The 15901-nt window shown below is 45.7% G+C and overlaps 1 protein-coding gene across 1 annotated transcript; it reads right to left on the bottom strand.

Moving 5' to 3' along the window:
* Nucleotides 1–9802: 9802 nt before the first annotated feature.
* Vsx1 (visual system homeobox 1) lies at nucleotides 9803–15110 on the bottom strand. Its single transcript, XM_027421562.2, has 5 exons — nucleotides 14681–15110; nucleotides 12686–12764; nucleotides 12305–12428; nucleotides 11239–11419; nucleotides 9803–10095 (listed from the first exon to the last, which is right to left on the bottom strand). Exons 1-5 carry the CDS (start codon nucleotides 15108–15110, stop codon nucleotides 9803–9805), a joined length of 1107 nt encoding a protein of 368 aa, XP_027277363.1.
* Nucleotides 15111–15901: the final 791 nt, after the last annotated feature.

Raw genomic sequence — 15901 nt, 5'->3', positions numbered from 1 at the left:
TTAAGAACACAGTCTTTGGGTGTCACAGTTCAATCAGATATCCCACAATACTCATATGCTGCACACTGCCCTCAAAGAATTTCTTCCAGGTCACTCAGATAACGATACTAGCATCCGCTGAAGGCCATGGGAGTCCCAGGGCAAAAGCAGACCACTACAGCAGCGGCTATAGTGACAAATATTCCTGAAGATGTGACAAAAGGCTTAAAGGTGTTCCATTCAGAAGCCATGTGAAGGCGTCTTCATTATGTTCACTGAGAAAGTGGATGAGGACACACACACACACACACACACACACACACACACGCACGCACGCACGCACGCACGCACGCACGCATGCACACACACACGCACGCACGCGCGCACACACACACACACACACACACGCACGCACGCACGCACGCACGCACGCACGCACGCACGCACGCACACACGCACACACACACACACACACATGCACAAGCTTATTCATGCCCATATGCATACACATATATGCACAAGCACATGCTCATGAACACGCACACACGGTACTCCTCTGAAAACTTGGACTTAACTGTAATTATTACTGAATCTTTGGACCACAGGAACTTCCCCTCGATGACATTAAAAGATTTCCCAGAGTGCCTCACCCAGCATCTTGGCCCTTTGCTCACAATTAAATGACCACTTTGGTTATTGTACAAAACTGGCAGTGTTTGGCAGGAGAGATGACTCCGTGGATAAAGGTGCCTGCTACTAAGCCTGGTGACCTGGGTTCAATGCCCAAGATGAACATGGAGGAAGGAGAGAACCAACTCTGAAAAGTTGTCCTCTGACCTCTACATCATATGTTCCATGGTGTGCACACACACACACACACAAAAAAAAAACAAATATATGTGAAAACAATTAAAACTGGCATTGTATTGGAGAGGGAAACAAAACCGTGTGGCGTGCCTGGTGAAAGGATACATAACTTTGTTTACACTGTACGAACAATAGACCCACTACACAACACAGCTGACTATAGATAATAACCAACATCATGTTCTTGAAATGACCACTATTAGTTATATTTCTTGTTACAGTGGTCAACGCCTATAAAAAACAACTTCAGAAAGGCAGGTTTATTTTGACTCGTGGTTTGAGGTTACAGTCCATCATGGCAGGAAAGGCACTACATCAGGAGTATGGGGCAGCAGGTCACATTTTGACTGCAGTTGGGAAGCAGAAAGGTCAGTGCTGGTGAACAGCTCACTTTCTCCTTTTTATTCAGTCTGGGACCTCAGCCGGCGCTTAGTGTGGGTCTTCCCACATCAATTCAAACAATTTAGAAACTCCTTCACAGACGTGCCCAGATGTTTGTCTGCTAAATGATTCAAGGTCTTGTCACACTGACACCATTAACTATCATAAGGTCTAAAATGGATTTTAAGTTATTACTATAAAATATGATAAACGTTGGAAGCAGAAATTACATTACTTCACTCCATATAGACAATCTACATTGTAAGCCTGGCATTGGTGGCACACGCCTTTAATCCCAGCACTCGGGAGGCAGAGGCAGGCGAATCTCTGTGAGTTCGAGGCCAGTCTGATCTCCAGAGTGAGTGCCAGGATAGGCTCCAAAGCTACACAGAGAAACTCTGTCTTGAAAAACAAAAAAAACAAAACAAAACAAAAAGACTATCTACATTGTAATATTTTGAAACATCATGCTGAACAAGTATGGACAATTTTTATCTACTAAAACTGTGGTGGTTTGAACAGGAATGGCCCCATAGACTCATGTCTTTGAATGCTTAGCCCATAGGGAGTGGCACTATTAAGAGGTGTGGCCTTGCTGGAGGAGGTGTGCCACTGTAGAGGCAGGTTTGAGGTCTCGTATGCTCAAGCTATCCCCAGTGTGGTAGTCTCCTTCTGCTGCCCGCAATCAAGATGCACACCTCTCAGCTCCTTCGCTAGCACCACGTCTGTCTGCTTCCCATCTTTCCCAACATGTCCATAACGGACTAAACCTCTGAAACTGTAAGATAGCCCAAATTGTGATGGTCATGGTGTCTCTTCACCTCAATAGAAACTCTAAGACAAAAAACCGTAACTAACGGGCCAGAGAGATGGCTCAGAGGTTAAGAGCACTGACTGCTCTTCCAGAGGTCCTGAGTTCGGTTCCCAGCAACCACATGGTGGCTCACAACTATCCTTATAAGACCTGGTGTCCTCTTCTGGTGTGCAGCTGTACATGGAAGCAGAATGTTGTATACATAATAAATAAATAAAATCTTAAAAAAAAAACATAACTAACTAGAGAGATGGCTGCGTGATTGACAGCATTTGTTGTTCTTGGAGGACGTTAGTTCTCAGCACGGACATGGCAAGAGATCTGCTGCCCTCTTCTGGCCTCTGGGGCACGGCACGCATTTGGCATACAGACAAACACCCAGACAAAAACATTCACATAAAATGAAAAAATAAGTTTAACTAATTAAAATTTTAGAAATAAAAATAAAAGAATTAGAATAAGGGGGTCTTTGTAGGCAGGGAGTGAAAGAGAAATCCTGAAATGTCAATGTAAGACTGAACAAAATCTGCAAAGGGTGGAGGGTAGGTGATGGGACACGACGGGAAACGAAGACATTCCAAAGCCTGGGTGGAGATCAGGGATCAGAAAGAAAACGTGGCTGCTGGTGTTGAGGGTGACTCGGAGAACTGGGTAGAAAAGGTCAGAAATTTTCTCTAATGCAGTGTGGCTTTAGAATGGACAGTCGGAGAGAATGTATGTTAACTGGATCGGCCAGCAGGTGGTGCCAGTGTGCCACTTGTGATAACTGGATCCTAAGGCTTTTGCCCCTAGATGAACTTGTAAGATGGGGGCCCGGGAAAATCCATGGAAATGTGAGAGGATGTCTGTCTCTCCAGTTGCCTTCTTATGCCTGAGTAGCCCAGGGCTATGGCCATGGAGAGAAGCTGCTTTCCAGACCAGCTTTCTACCTACCTATTTGTCAAAAGTGTGGTTCTAGTCTGTCAACAAAGTAACAGGTGGAGAACCTTCAGCATCTCAGGAACCCACAAAGGGAAATCAAAGGTGACAGGAGAGCAGGACACAGGCACAGTGTTCTCCAATGAGCTAACTTCAGCAGCATTCAAGGGCTCTCCCAAAGTGACCCTGTAGGTCAGCTTGTCACTGTGACAAAAAAAAAAAAAAAAAAAAAAAAAAAAAAAAAAAAAAAAGGTTTAATTTGACCCAGGATTTCAGAGTTTTCATTGCATTGTTGCTTAGCTTCCGCATGTTGAGCATGAGAACAATAGAGAAGCTTGCCCAACTCATAGTGACTGTGAGGAAAGGGAGGGGCCAGATCCTAATATCCCCTCGAGGGCACAATTCCAGTGACCTAAGTCCCTTCCACTAGACCTCTCACAGGCACTGCCACTTCCCAACATGCCACTGGCTGGCAACAAAGCCTTTCATACATGGCCTTTGGGGGACATTTAAAACCCATCTTATCTGATCACCCATCATAACAGGACATGAAGGTGCCTGTGCACTCTTATGGAATCAACCTGTATAGCATCAAGGAGCCGAAGCTTAAGGAGAATATTTCACAATAGCTACACGGGCGGGGGGGGGGGGGCAGGGTGAAGGGGGATGGAGAAGGCAGTCCAGATGAGCCACTGAAGTAATTATATATTATCAATAGACGGAGAAATGAAATTGGGACTCTACCCTATGGCTTAAAGGAAGACACTTCCAGATGTAAGGGTGAGAAACAAAACCATGAAGCCTCTTCTTGATGCTTTGGTTTACCTGAGACTTCACTTACCCCAGTGACTTACTCCAGTCCCTTATTTTGCTTAGGAATTAGTAGGAGTTTTAGCTTGATTTGACAAGTGCCCCTCCACCCCTGCTCTTTTTATTCATGGCCAACCTTCTTTCTCTGTACCATTTTGTTCCATATTTGTAGATCCATTCAACCATAGATCAAAAATATGTGTAAAGTTCATCTGTAAGTACACATGTACTCATTTTTCCTTGTCATTTCCTAAATAATACAACCTACAGCTATCTACATTGTATTGCATGTTCTAAGTCACCTAGAAAAGACTGAGCCATGTGGGATGCATGCCAGATCTATGAAGACTCCATGTTGTATCAGTTACTTTTCTGTTGCTGAGAGAAGCCAGTCTTGAACTCCTGATCCTCCTCCCTCAGCCTCCAGGCTGTCAGAAATATAGGTATGCACCACTACACCTGGTTTTAAGTGATGTTTTTAGGAAATAGATATTTAATTTACTGAGCACTTTTCTTCTGTGGGTATCTGTGTGCATATGTGGTGTGAGTTCATGTGTACATGCGTTTACATGTGTGTGAGTGCATCTGTGAGAGGGGTTCCTGTGCAAATATGTGTGTATGTGCATGTAGAGACTCAAAGTTGATGTCAGGTTGAAGGCCCAGACCCTCACCCAGCCTCCTGCTTTGGCAGCCATGACAGGCTGTAGAAAGAAAAGACCCATAAAGATGTAGGCCCCTGACCGAGCACCCACACACACACACCTTGTCCAACCTTGCCCAAATTATTGGGAATAAACTGCCAGATACCCTTCATGTGATAAGGAACCAATCAGAAGTTAGCTGGCAGGCTCTGGATGTGCTTTACTGATAACAGTGGAATGCAGTAGGTAGCCATGGCCCTGGGATGGCCTCCAGGCATAGTAACCTTTCTGCAGCTGCAGCTGACCAATCAACTCAGGACGGGTTCCCCCATCCCAGAGTTGCACCAATCCTGAGACTGTTACTATGCAACTAGCAGACCTCCAGACACCGCGCCCTCCCCCTTGCTCTACCTCCAATATATGCCCCGTTCCACAGCTGCTCGGGTTTCCTGCTACTCTACTCACTGTGTTGGATGGACAGAGGACCCGAGTTAACTCCCAAGTTAATTAAAAAGACTCCTTGCTTTTGCATCAGATCAGGTCTCTTGGTGGTTTGGGGGATCCAGAGTCTGGGCACAACAAGGTGTCCTTTTCTATTGCTCTCCACTTTTTTATTGATGAAGAATCTCTGAAGCCATAGCTCACTGATTACAGCTACTCTAGCTAAGCAGCTTGCCCTATGGATCCCCCATTTCTACCTGCCAGGTGCTGGATTACAGGCAGGCCACTGTGCCTATCCAGCTTTTACCTTGATTCTGGGAATCTGAACTACAATCCTCATGCTTGCACAGCAAACATTTTACCCATTGAGCAATTTCCTCAGTTCCCTGTTGAGTGGTTTCAGTACCTACCAAGATAACCTTATTGTATAGTTTAAGATGCTAATAAATGTATATTTCCTTCAAAATATTAAAATACCCTTGCACTCCTGGGTTATGAATAACAGTATTAAAATGCCTTTGTATGCCTGGAATAGACCTTCTGCAGACCAAGAACACGCCTAGTATTCTGTTGGATTGTAAACATTGACAGAATTTCATTGTAAACATTGCAAATTTCATATTTCCATTTATGGAGCTAAAATAAAGCTGGGAGGTATGTGTGTTAACTTTTGGGTGTTCTAGAATTTGGATAGAAATCCAACACTTTTGCTGTGTACAGGAGCAAAATCTATGCCATAAAATTGTTTTATTTGACTTTCAAGAATTTGCATGTGACTTTGACATCAATCCACAGGCGTATTACAGCATAATGTTTTGTGAAGTCCTTGTTTAATAGAAACCCTCAGTCAGGGTTTCTATTGCTGCAAAGAGGCACCATGACCATGGCAACTCTTACAAAGGAGAACATTTAATTGGGGTAGCTCACTTAAAGTTCAGTCCATTATCATCATGGTGGGACATGGTGGAGTACAGGCAGACGTGGTGCTGTAGAAGTAACTGAGAATATTACATCTTTCCGGCAACAAGAAATGGTCTGAGACACTAGACATGACTTGAGCATATATGAGACCTCAAAGCCTACCTCCACAGTGACACACTTTCTCCAACAAGGCAATAACTACTCAACAAAGCCACACCTCCTAATAATGCCACTCCCTATGAGCTTATAGGGACCACTAACATTTAAAGTACCACACATACTTTGCACTTTTGTCAATTCAGTGCTAGTAATATGTATTTTCTCAGAAGATATACCATTTGTAGATTTTTGTTTGTTTGTTTTTGTTTTTTCAAGACAGGGTTTCTCTGTGGATTTGGAGGCTGTGCTGAAACTCCCTCTGGGCTGGCCTTGAACTCACAGAGATCCACCTGCCTCTGCCTCCCCAGTGCTGGGATTAAAGGCGTGTGCCACCAACGCCCAGTCCATTTGTAGATTTTTTCCTAATAAAAGCATTATGGGTTTGAATCTCATTGTTATTATTTTGTTTTATGTTTGTATTTTGTCTGCAGATATTTCTGTGTACTTTGTGCATGTCTGGTGCCCACAAAGGCAGAAAGAGGGCATTGTATCCCTGACAGCTCTAGTTACAGATGGGTTTACTCACTGAGCCATCTCCATAGCCTATTTTTGATGACTTTTATAGCAAATTAGTGAACATGTCAATCATTTTAGTTGTGAATAGTGACTTTATTTTATTTTTTGAAACAAGATCTCATGGCCTTATCTTTAACCCAGCATTTGGGAGGCAGAGGCAGGTAGATCTCTGTGAGCTGGAGGCTAGCCTGATATACACAGTGAGTTCTAGGACAATCAGGGCTACATAGTGAGACCCAATCTTGAAAAAAAGAAACAAGATCTCACTCTGTAGCCCAGGCTGGCTTAGAACTTGAGATCTTCTGGGCCAGCCTCCCAAATACCACCCCACTGAGTATAGTGTTTTCTTACATATGTAATATAGTTTTAGCTGGGTGACCACATAATTGTGGTCCAGCTACTGAGGAGGCTGAAGAAGGAGGATCCCTTTATTCCAGAAAATCAAAATAGTTTGGGCAACATAGCAAAAGCCCATGTCAAGGAAAAAAGAGAAATATTTATACATATATACATGTACATATGTATATAAACATACGGTTTTCCCTTTTCTCACACCATTCTGGTATCTCCTTTTTCTTTACAATATTTCAGAGAAATTTGTCCATTGTTCCTATGCAGAACCAGTTGTCAAATGCTATTTCATTTTCACTGTACTTTAAACATCCTTATTTCTATTTTTTATCTTTTTCCCCTCTAAGGAATTTCTCACTCAGCAACATTTTACCATCATCTCATGCAGGTTTCACTGCGATCAATTCTCTAGTAGCAGTAATACTTTACTAATATTTTTCGGGTGGAATGCATGCATGTTGCTTGGGAAGGGGTGGTCATCACTTTTCCTGGAGATATGTGAAGAACTTGTATTCTCTCCCGAGAGGGGACTAACAACAGACCATGGCAACCGTTCCACCAAACCTAGCCTAGTGAACCAGTGAGTTTATGGGGGTCACTTACAGGTCCATGGATGACTCGAAGGCGGTGTGTAAGAAAAGCCACCACGGCATGGGCACTGGCTCACAGAAGCTGCATCTCTAGAGTGCCCTGTGGATTGTGCAGGCAGGCCCATCTGCCTGCACAGTCTCCCCTTCCCTAAGACTATTTAGTTTTCATAACCCTGGGGAGGAGCTGCATGAGATTTGTGACTTTCTGAGCTTCTAGGATCTACTCATTTTCCTGGGCTTCCTAGATAGAAAGGAAGGCCTCCTTCCTTCTCTAGGAGGGAATGTTTCAATGCTGAGGAAATACACAAGAGTTACTAACTCCCTTCCTCAAACTCAACTTTTGATAAATTAAAGATGAAGGATGGGGACAAGAATCCGAGGATTATAAAGATTATAACTGCATTATAAAGATGTGTGAAGGGGGCTGGAGAGATGCTTCAGCATTTATGAATGCTTACTGCTCCTGTAGAGGACCAAGGTTCCATTCCCAGCACCCATAGTAGCTCACAATAGCCTATAACTCCAATTCCAGGAAATCCAGTACTTTCTCTGACCTCTGTAGACTCTTGAACACGTGTAATGCACATAAATACATATGTACATAAATTAAAAATAATAAATTAGTTTTTTAAAGAAAAACGTATGTGAACACAACCATACTGTCCTCATGAGATAAAAGAATCCATATGAGTGTGGCCCAGGGGCCTCAGAGCAAGGGCTGCCATTTCTAGGCAGCAAGGATGGGAGGACTTCTGGTTTCACTAAGATTCAGTCCCAGGACTCAGCCAGGATCAGTAACAGCCAAAATAAATCAAACTGAGAAGATTTATTTATTCCATAGTCTGGAATCAGTAGTATTCAATATTTACAACACTATAGAACTAACATGGATAAAGATAGCTCAAAGGAAGAAACCTGTTTTTTTATCTGAAGAGACAGCGTGTGTGTGTGTGTGTGTGTGTGTGTGTGTGTGTGTGTGTGTGTCTATCTCTCTGTGTGTCAGTGTGTATGAGTGCATGAGTGTGTCTCTGTGTGAGTGCATGTATGTGTGTATGTGAAAGTGTGAGTGTGTGTCTGTGTATGAGTGTGTGAGAGTGTAAGAGTGTGAGTGTGTGTGAGTGAGTGTGTGTGTGTGTGTGTCTCCAAGCTGATGGACTCCTGACATAATTTGCAGAGGAAGCTGCCCAAAACAGACAACCCTTCTTCAGACAATGCACTCCAAAGGGTGACTCAGCCAGGGCCACTGCCCTACAGTAAGCTCCACAGGAGCCTGAAAGACAACCTGCTGTGCATGCTTCCAAAGAAACAGACAGGAGGGGAGATCCCATCAGGGAACCAGCAAATAGCCTTGAGCCAGACACACCATGCATTTATTTTTAAATAATAAATAAACGGCAAAGGACATACAGGAAAGAAAACATTCATTAATTCAAGTCACTAAAGTGCTTCCAAACATAAATTCAAAAGGACCAAGAAATCAGGTCTGATCTTCAGTCTCTAGATATTTAACAATTGCCTAAACATGTCTTCAGGTGACTTCAGAGGAGGCAAGTATGGTCTTCTTTGCTGTTTAAGCACTGAATATTCAAGGCCTATCACTTAACACTCAGAATACAAAATTACTGCCTACCATGAAAATGAGAATGTCTAAGAGCCAGGTCAAGGAAAGGTGACATAGCATTCATTCATTCATTTATTCATCTGTTTAGAAACTTCTCCTAGGAATTATATTCACACCTGTAACCCCAGTACTGGAGAGGCTGAGGCAAGAGATCCAAAATTGAAGCCAACCTGGGCTGCACGGCAAGACCCTGTCTCATTAAACCAAACCAAATGTTCTAACTTGGAGTGAAGAGCCCTCTTAATGATTGAATCACATCTCAAATGATACAGGTGGTAATAATATCTATCTATCTGTCTGTCTGTCTATCTATCTATCTATCTATCTATCTATCTATCTGTCTCTCTCAGATCTTGTATAGCCCAGGTTGACCTAAAACTGGGATGGTCTTGAACACCTGATCCCTTATTTCTACCTACTGAGTACTGGGACTACAGGTGTACAATACCACATCTTACATGTGGTGCTGGGGACTGGCCCCAGGCTTTCCTGTGTACTGTCAACTGAGCTACATCATACCCCATCCCTAAAATTATGTGTGAACTTCAAATCTTCCCTGTTCAAATTCTACAAAGGAATAACAAAGTTTTAGACCAAATTGACTAATTCAAGAGCTTGTACGAATGTTCTCCATTCTAGAATTAAATGGAACTTTCCCTAGATCACCATTTATCCAGATGTTTCAGGAAGAAAACCAAATTGAAGGTGTTTGTCTTAGACCAGTTTTGTCTCCAAAAATTGTTCAAGAGAAATATGCATTTTTCCTATTTTTGGAGGGGGTGATCTGTTGGTCTCATGAGGATTCCACTTTTGGGGGCTGGAGCACCTGCAGCCCTGGGTCATGGGAACATCCCTGAGCATTGGACTCCGGGGGCATTTTCTTCGTCTCCTGCCTAGAAGAGCTGGACAAGTCAATGGCCACATCTTCCAAGCTATCCTCGGGGTCCAGGCTTGTTTTATCTGGGCCTTTTTCAGGTCCATCCTGGCCCTTATTAGCACCCTCCTTGATGTGGTCAAAACCCCAGAGTCCTCCTAGCTTGTCTTCACTTTCTGGTTTCCTCATTCCTGCAGACTTTTTATGCATCCCTGGAAAATAAAATCAACAACAACAACAAAAATTGCTTTGTTTTGTTTTGAGGCAGGGTCTGTCTGTGCAGTTCCAACTGTCCTGGATCTTGCTATGTAGAACAGGCTGACCTCAAACTCACAGAGATCCACCTGCCTCTATCCCACGTACTCAGATCAAAGGCATGTGCCACCACACCAGGCTCAAAAAAATATCTTTAAATTCAGCAAGTAAATATATTCCTTTCTTACCACTATTATTTCTATCACTAGAATTTTCTTTGTCAGTGCTGGTCTAGAGCCTAGAGGAGAGCCACCATCATTGGGGTGGAGAAGACCCTATCCACCAGCTGTCACTCTTGCAAAATTGCTTTGTTGGGTCACACAGTAACTTTGCATTTGCTTGAATAACAAAGTGACCCTAGTTTAGCACTAAACTCACTTGCTTGTATGACTGAAGTCCCATGCCAGCAAGTACCCCTATTTGTGACATGGGCATTGGTTCTCCATCCCCACTTCTCTCTAATCTCTTTGGTCCTTAGGCAAAGTCCAGGCTGTTCTCAGTTCTCAGCACAGCACCTAGCCAGAAAGCTGTTTGCTGGACTTTCCCAACCTAAAATCCCACTATGACCCACCTAACTAATTTTCTGGTAGTGATCATCTTGTGACTCAAGCCTCTGAAATCTCAACTCTGAACCCCAACAGATCATCAAGGGTAAGCACCAGAAAGGGCTTGGCCCTACCAGTGAGGCACTACCCTAGGGCAGGTTTGTTAAATCAGGCCCAAGACCTGGCCTATTACTTCAGTGGTGCCAACAGAAGGGACTGCTCTAGATTGTCTCTGCTCTGCGTGGTCCTATAAACCTTGCACTCTAAACCATATAGTTTCTAAACTCTCTAGTAGCATTCACCACTTTGAAAGTATGTATCAAACACAAGGCAAGTCTCTCTATTTATAAGTTTTGAATACATATTGACCAATATGAGTAGCCTATGAGGACTATCCCACACACTGCCTCCACAGTTCCAAGGAAAATTAAGGCTAATTAAAGACAAATTAGAGTCCAGACTGGGCCTAAATCTGAGACCTCTCCTGCTTTGCTCTTGCAAATCTCCTGTAAGGTCCCCGCCCAACTCTCTGGCTTTGTTCTTAGCCTGGCTTACCCAGAAGCCAGGGCGCACAGGAGCCCTGCAGGCTATCCGCCGCCGAGTTGAGCAGAGAATCTGGCAGCGGAATGCAGTGGCGCACCATGGCCCCGTAGAGTCCATACTCAGCCATCACGCTGCTGCCTCCCCAGCGCTTCTCTCGCTTACGCCACTTGGCTCTCCGGTTCTGGAACCAGACCTGGTTAGAGGCAGAGGGGAGTCCGAGAGGCTCAAGGAGAGACACTATGAAAAGGGGTGCCTGGAGGGGCACGCGTGCGCTCCAGGACTCTGGGTCTACAAACAAAAGGCCTGTCCCCCACCCACAGGCCTGAAAGCAGCCCCCCAAACCTGCATGGACACAGCATCATGAGGATGAGACAGGAGTCGCTTCCTGTGAAATTTTCTAAGAAGCCAGGAAGCAAAAATAAAGAATGAAAAGGACCCTTTCCTGCAGGGTGTTTATGAAGGGGCGGCCCCCTGTGTTTCCTGATTTTTCTGTTTAGGAGGTCTGCAGGGGCAATGGCCCCTTCAAATCTCAGACTGATGGACTGCTGCTATTTCTCCTGAAGAAAAGTGCATTAATTTAAACAATACACGATAACCTGAAGCTTAGGGCAGCAAGTCACTGGCAACTCTTCCAACAGAGCACATCCGCCAGCACAAGAGAACTTTCAGGATGGATACCCTATGACACACTGGCAGCACCGTGTGGCACCTACTCAGGCTGGACGCATATGGTGATGTCTTTAAGAACTAAAGACGAGAGCTAAACATTTTTGCTGATATGTCTTCATGCAGTTTTCCAGTCCAGCATACAAATTGTGTGATTTTTTTTTTGAAACACCATTTTTCATTAATTTTGTGTGCATGAGTTTAGATGTTGGAGTGACACAGCACACATAATGATGCCAGAGAAAATTTACAAGAATTAGTGCTCTCCTCCCAAGTGGGTACCAGGGATCCAACTCAGGTGTAAATCATTTTGGTGGCAGGTGCCTTACCCCACTAGGCCATCTTGATGGCTCACAAATTGTGTACTATCTGAGGGTAGGTTAAAGAAAAGAGAAAGGACACCACTCCACACCTGTATTCGGTCTTCGGGGAGCTCTGTTTTCACAGCGAGCATTTCCCGGGCATACACGTCAGGGTAGTGAGCCTCACCAAATGCCTTCTCCAGTTCTTCCAGTTGATGGGCAGTGAAAACTGTCCTGTAGAGAGCCAGAAATACACATGAAATGTGCCAGAGATAAAACCCATTTACAAACCCACAAAACCATGTCTTTAGAATTGTGGAGATTTCCCTGTAGCCTCCTGGGAATTACAGGTCATCTTGAAAATGGCTATGTAGTGCTCACTACCCACCAGTAGAATGCTGGGCCCTCTATACATTCTCAGACACTGTTCTCAAAGACAGTAGGGTTGTGTCCACCCGAGGAAAGACAGGCCCAGAAGCCTGGACCCATACCGGTGCCTCCGCTTCTTCCTCTTGCCCGGGGTAGGGGACATCTTCAGGTCACTCTTTTCTTCAGATGCACTGTCCCCATCTGTTGGTACAAGAAGATAACTCTCTGAAAATGTCAAAGGTTTTGCTGTATTTTGGGCTATATGTTTTGCTATATTTGAATGTGAGGGTTAACAGTGTGTATCTGTTATGAATGTACTTAGTGGTACATACAAGCAAAGAGAGCAATTCCCACATTCCAGATACAGTCTGCATTATTTCAATTATTCCTCATAAAGTAAAACATAAAGCAGCTGGTATCATTGTCCTGCCAGATCAAAAGGTCAAGTTGCAGTGATGAAGCTGGGATGCAAATTTCACATTCTTTAAAGCCAGTGCTCCTTGGCTACTTACTGTCTTTTCCTACCCGAGTCCCTCAGCAGATAGACCACCATGCTCCAGTCGCCTCCCACCTCCCCTCAGTGTCCACGTGGACATTTCTGAGAGGCAGGATTTGTGACTTCAGAATCTTTGTCAGAACTCACCCTGCCCTGATGCACCCATTCTAGAGGCACAGCCCAGGAAGCTTGTGCATGCATGACACACATGTCCTGGTGACATACAGCTTCCCCTGGAAACAATACCATTCAACTGTGCAGTTGTCTACCCATATTCAACATAGCAAAAGATCTCAGGGTAAGGAAAGTTAGATTCATCATTCAAAAACAGAACTGTCCCAGATTATTTTTTTAATGGGTAAAGACAAAAGCAATGAAAAGACACCAGTTTGTCTCTATTTCAATATCACCACAAAACGGCATACTTGAATTATAATATTCTGTGTTTTTCTATGGAGTGTCCGGAAGCCATTGACACTTGGGGTGAGAAAATGCATGAGCAGTGGCTACTAAGACTTGGGGCAGATTTAAAACACTCTGTCAGCTTGGAAAACTTAATATCCCCAAATTGTTTCATACTGATTACACAGAAATGATAATATTCGCATATATTGGATTGACAATCTAGTATTTAAACCGATGCCAACCGTTTCTTTTTTCTCTTGGGGCCACAGAATTTCTCACCAGTCACATGATGCTGTTTCTGCAGGAAATGCCCTCGCAAAATAAAGTTTGCTTGCATTTCACCTTTTCTTTTGTTAATATTCAGAGAAGAAGCCCATTCTATGAAGATGGTCCTTTGGATTTTAATGACACAACAAACAGAGGGTTTCCTTTCATCCTCCCGAGAGGCCAGGAGTATGCGATAAAGTCGGTTTTCTGTAGAGAGCCCCAGAGATCGGCCCCTCTTTGCTCATCACACTCCACTCTGCCAACCTAGCCGATGCTCTGCAGGACGGTTTCACTAGGTCGGCGGTTTTTTACATAATTCTCTCCCACCATCTCACATCTCCAACCTAGTTTCTTGCACTGAGGAATGAATATCTTAGGCTCCTTCTCTTTCCCCACAATCCAAAACTCCCCGCCCCGAGGAAAATAGGTGAACTCCAAACAAAACATGAGTAGGCAGATGGCTTCTCTCACTTGCCGGTATTGGGAAGAAGGTGATAGTAAGACAGACAGAGGCTGGAGACCCAGGACTCCCTTCTTAGCACCCGGGGAGAGAGGCCAAGAGTTCCCGCTGACACCCAGCCCTCTAAAACTATCCGTCAGTTCTGTTGATTCTACCTTAAGGATATACGAGACAGAGACAGACCCCAGGCCTCCTGACCACTTGCCTCTCAAAGCGCTGAGAAAAAGGCGCCTGCTGGTCTGGACACAGGGTCCATCGGAAGGAACCCATGGCGGTTTCCCCCACCGCCGGCGGGGAATAAGGCTTGGGAGGAGAGTCTGGGGGTTGGAGACCAGCTATGGCAGGAGGCACAGCGGACCCTCCTGCCGGACTGTGCTCCCCTTGCGTGTCCAACCTCCCGAGATCTAAAGTGTCTCAAAGGGCGACCAAGCATTACCCAGGTGCTTCTGGACCTTTCGAGCATTGGGGTCGGGAAGCTTTGCTAATTACCCGACGTGGAGACGCTCTCACTGCGCTGCTGGCGGCCGAGCTCAGGCGGCGAGCAGACCGGGGTCTGGGCCACCGCAGGCTCGGGTCCTGCGGGCGGCAGAAGCCTCAGATCGGCGAGGAGCAGGCAGCGCGCACGAGCAGCGGCCGCGGAGGGGGGTTGCGCCCCGAAGCCGCAAAGGAGGCCCAGCCCCAGCGGGAGAGCCCCGCGTGCCGGGCAGGAACCGCAGAGCCCCGGCCCGGGGCCCGCGGCCTCCGCTGGAGCTTCACAGCTGGATCCTAACCCGGGCCCCGCCGGAGTCGGCAAGTCCGCTTCCAAGCCCAGCAGGTCGTTGATGGCGAAGCTTCGAAGGCGAGAGCCGGTGGGAGGACAGCCTGGAGCCAAGGCTCTACTCCTAGAGCGCCCATCCGAAAGCCCGTCCCGTCCAGTCATGCTTCTAGGCTTTCTAGGCCAGGCGAGGGAGGTTGAGTCCCTCTTGGTTACCTGTGCAAAGGAGGCTAGCTCGGGCGACGCTTTTTTATGCTGGGGAGGCTGTCCGTGACACCTACACCGCCCAGAAGGCGCCAATCAGCAGGGAGCAGACGCATCCAGGCTCCCACCAGAGGTGCAGACGCCACCAGCTCCCCTCCCCTGAGTCGTTGGCCTCCCAACTGCGGTCCCCCAGTCACCTCTTTTCTCTCTCCAGCTGTCCCTTACCCACCCCACCCCCATGTTCTGGGAGAAGAGAAAAAGTGAGCAACAAGGGCTGCGTTGTCTGCCCACCCCCATGAAACCCACAAGTTCCACATCCTGATGGGTCTCCCTTCTGAACACTCCTGGCCTTCCAAAACCGTGCACACGCCCCACTCTCCCGTAATACCTTGGGCGGGTTCCCTACCACACCCCCCTCACTACCACCCAAACCACGTCGGCAGCCCCTACAGCTCCAGCGCCCAGGCTGAAAATCCCTGGACGAAAGAAGCTGTGACATTTTGTATTTAACTCGAGGCCGGCCACTCTCACTCCAGCCAAACAGTAGAATGCAACAAATTCGCAAAATCGCAGGAGCTGCGAAAGGCGAAGAGAGAGGAGGAGTGGCAGATGTGGACGATGAGGGCTAAGAGCGTGGCCAAGATTAACAAAAATACACGCAGCCTGGTGAAATTTTAATTTCACGCAAGCAATGGATATTGTTTTACTAAAACAATGTACCGGTTATTTGATTCAGCAATCCTAAATGGATG

This window comes from Cricetulus griseus, chromosome 6 (genome assembly GCF_003668045.3).
Source record: "Cricetulus griseus strain 17A/GY chromosome 6, alternate assembly CriGri-PICRH-1.0, whole genome shotgun sequence".
NCBI lineage: Eukaryota > Metazoa > Chordata > Mammalia > Rodentia > Cricetidae > Cricetulus > Cricetulus griseus.
This window is presented reverse-complemented; position numbering and strand designations above follow the sequence as displayed.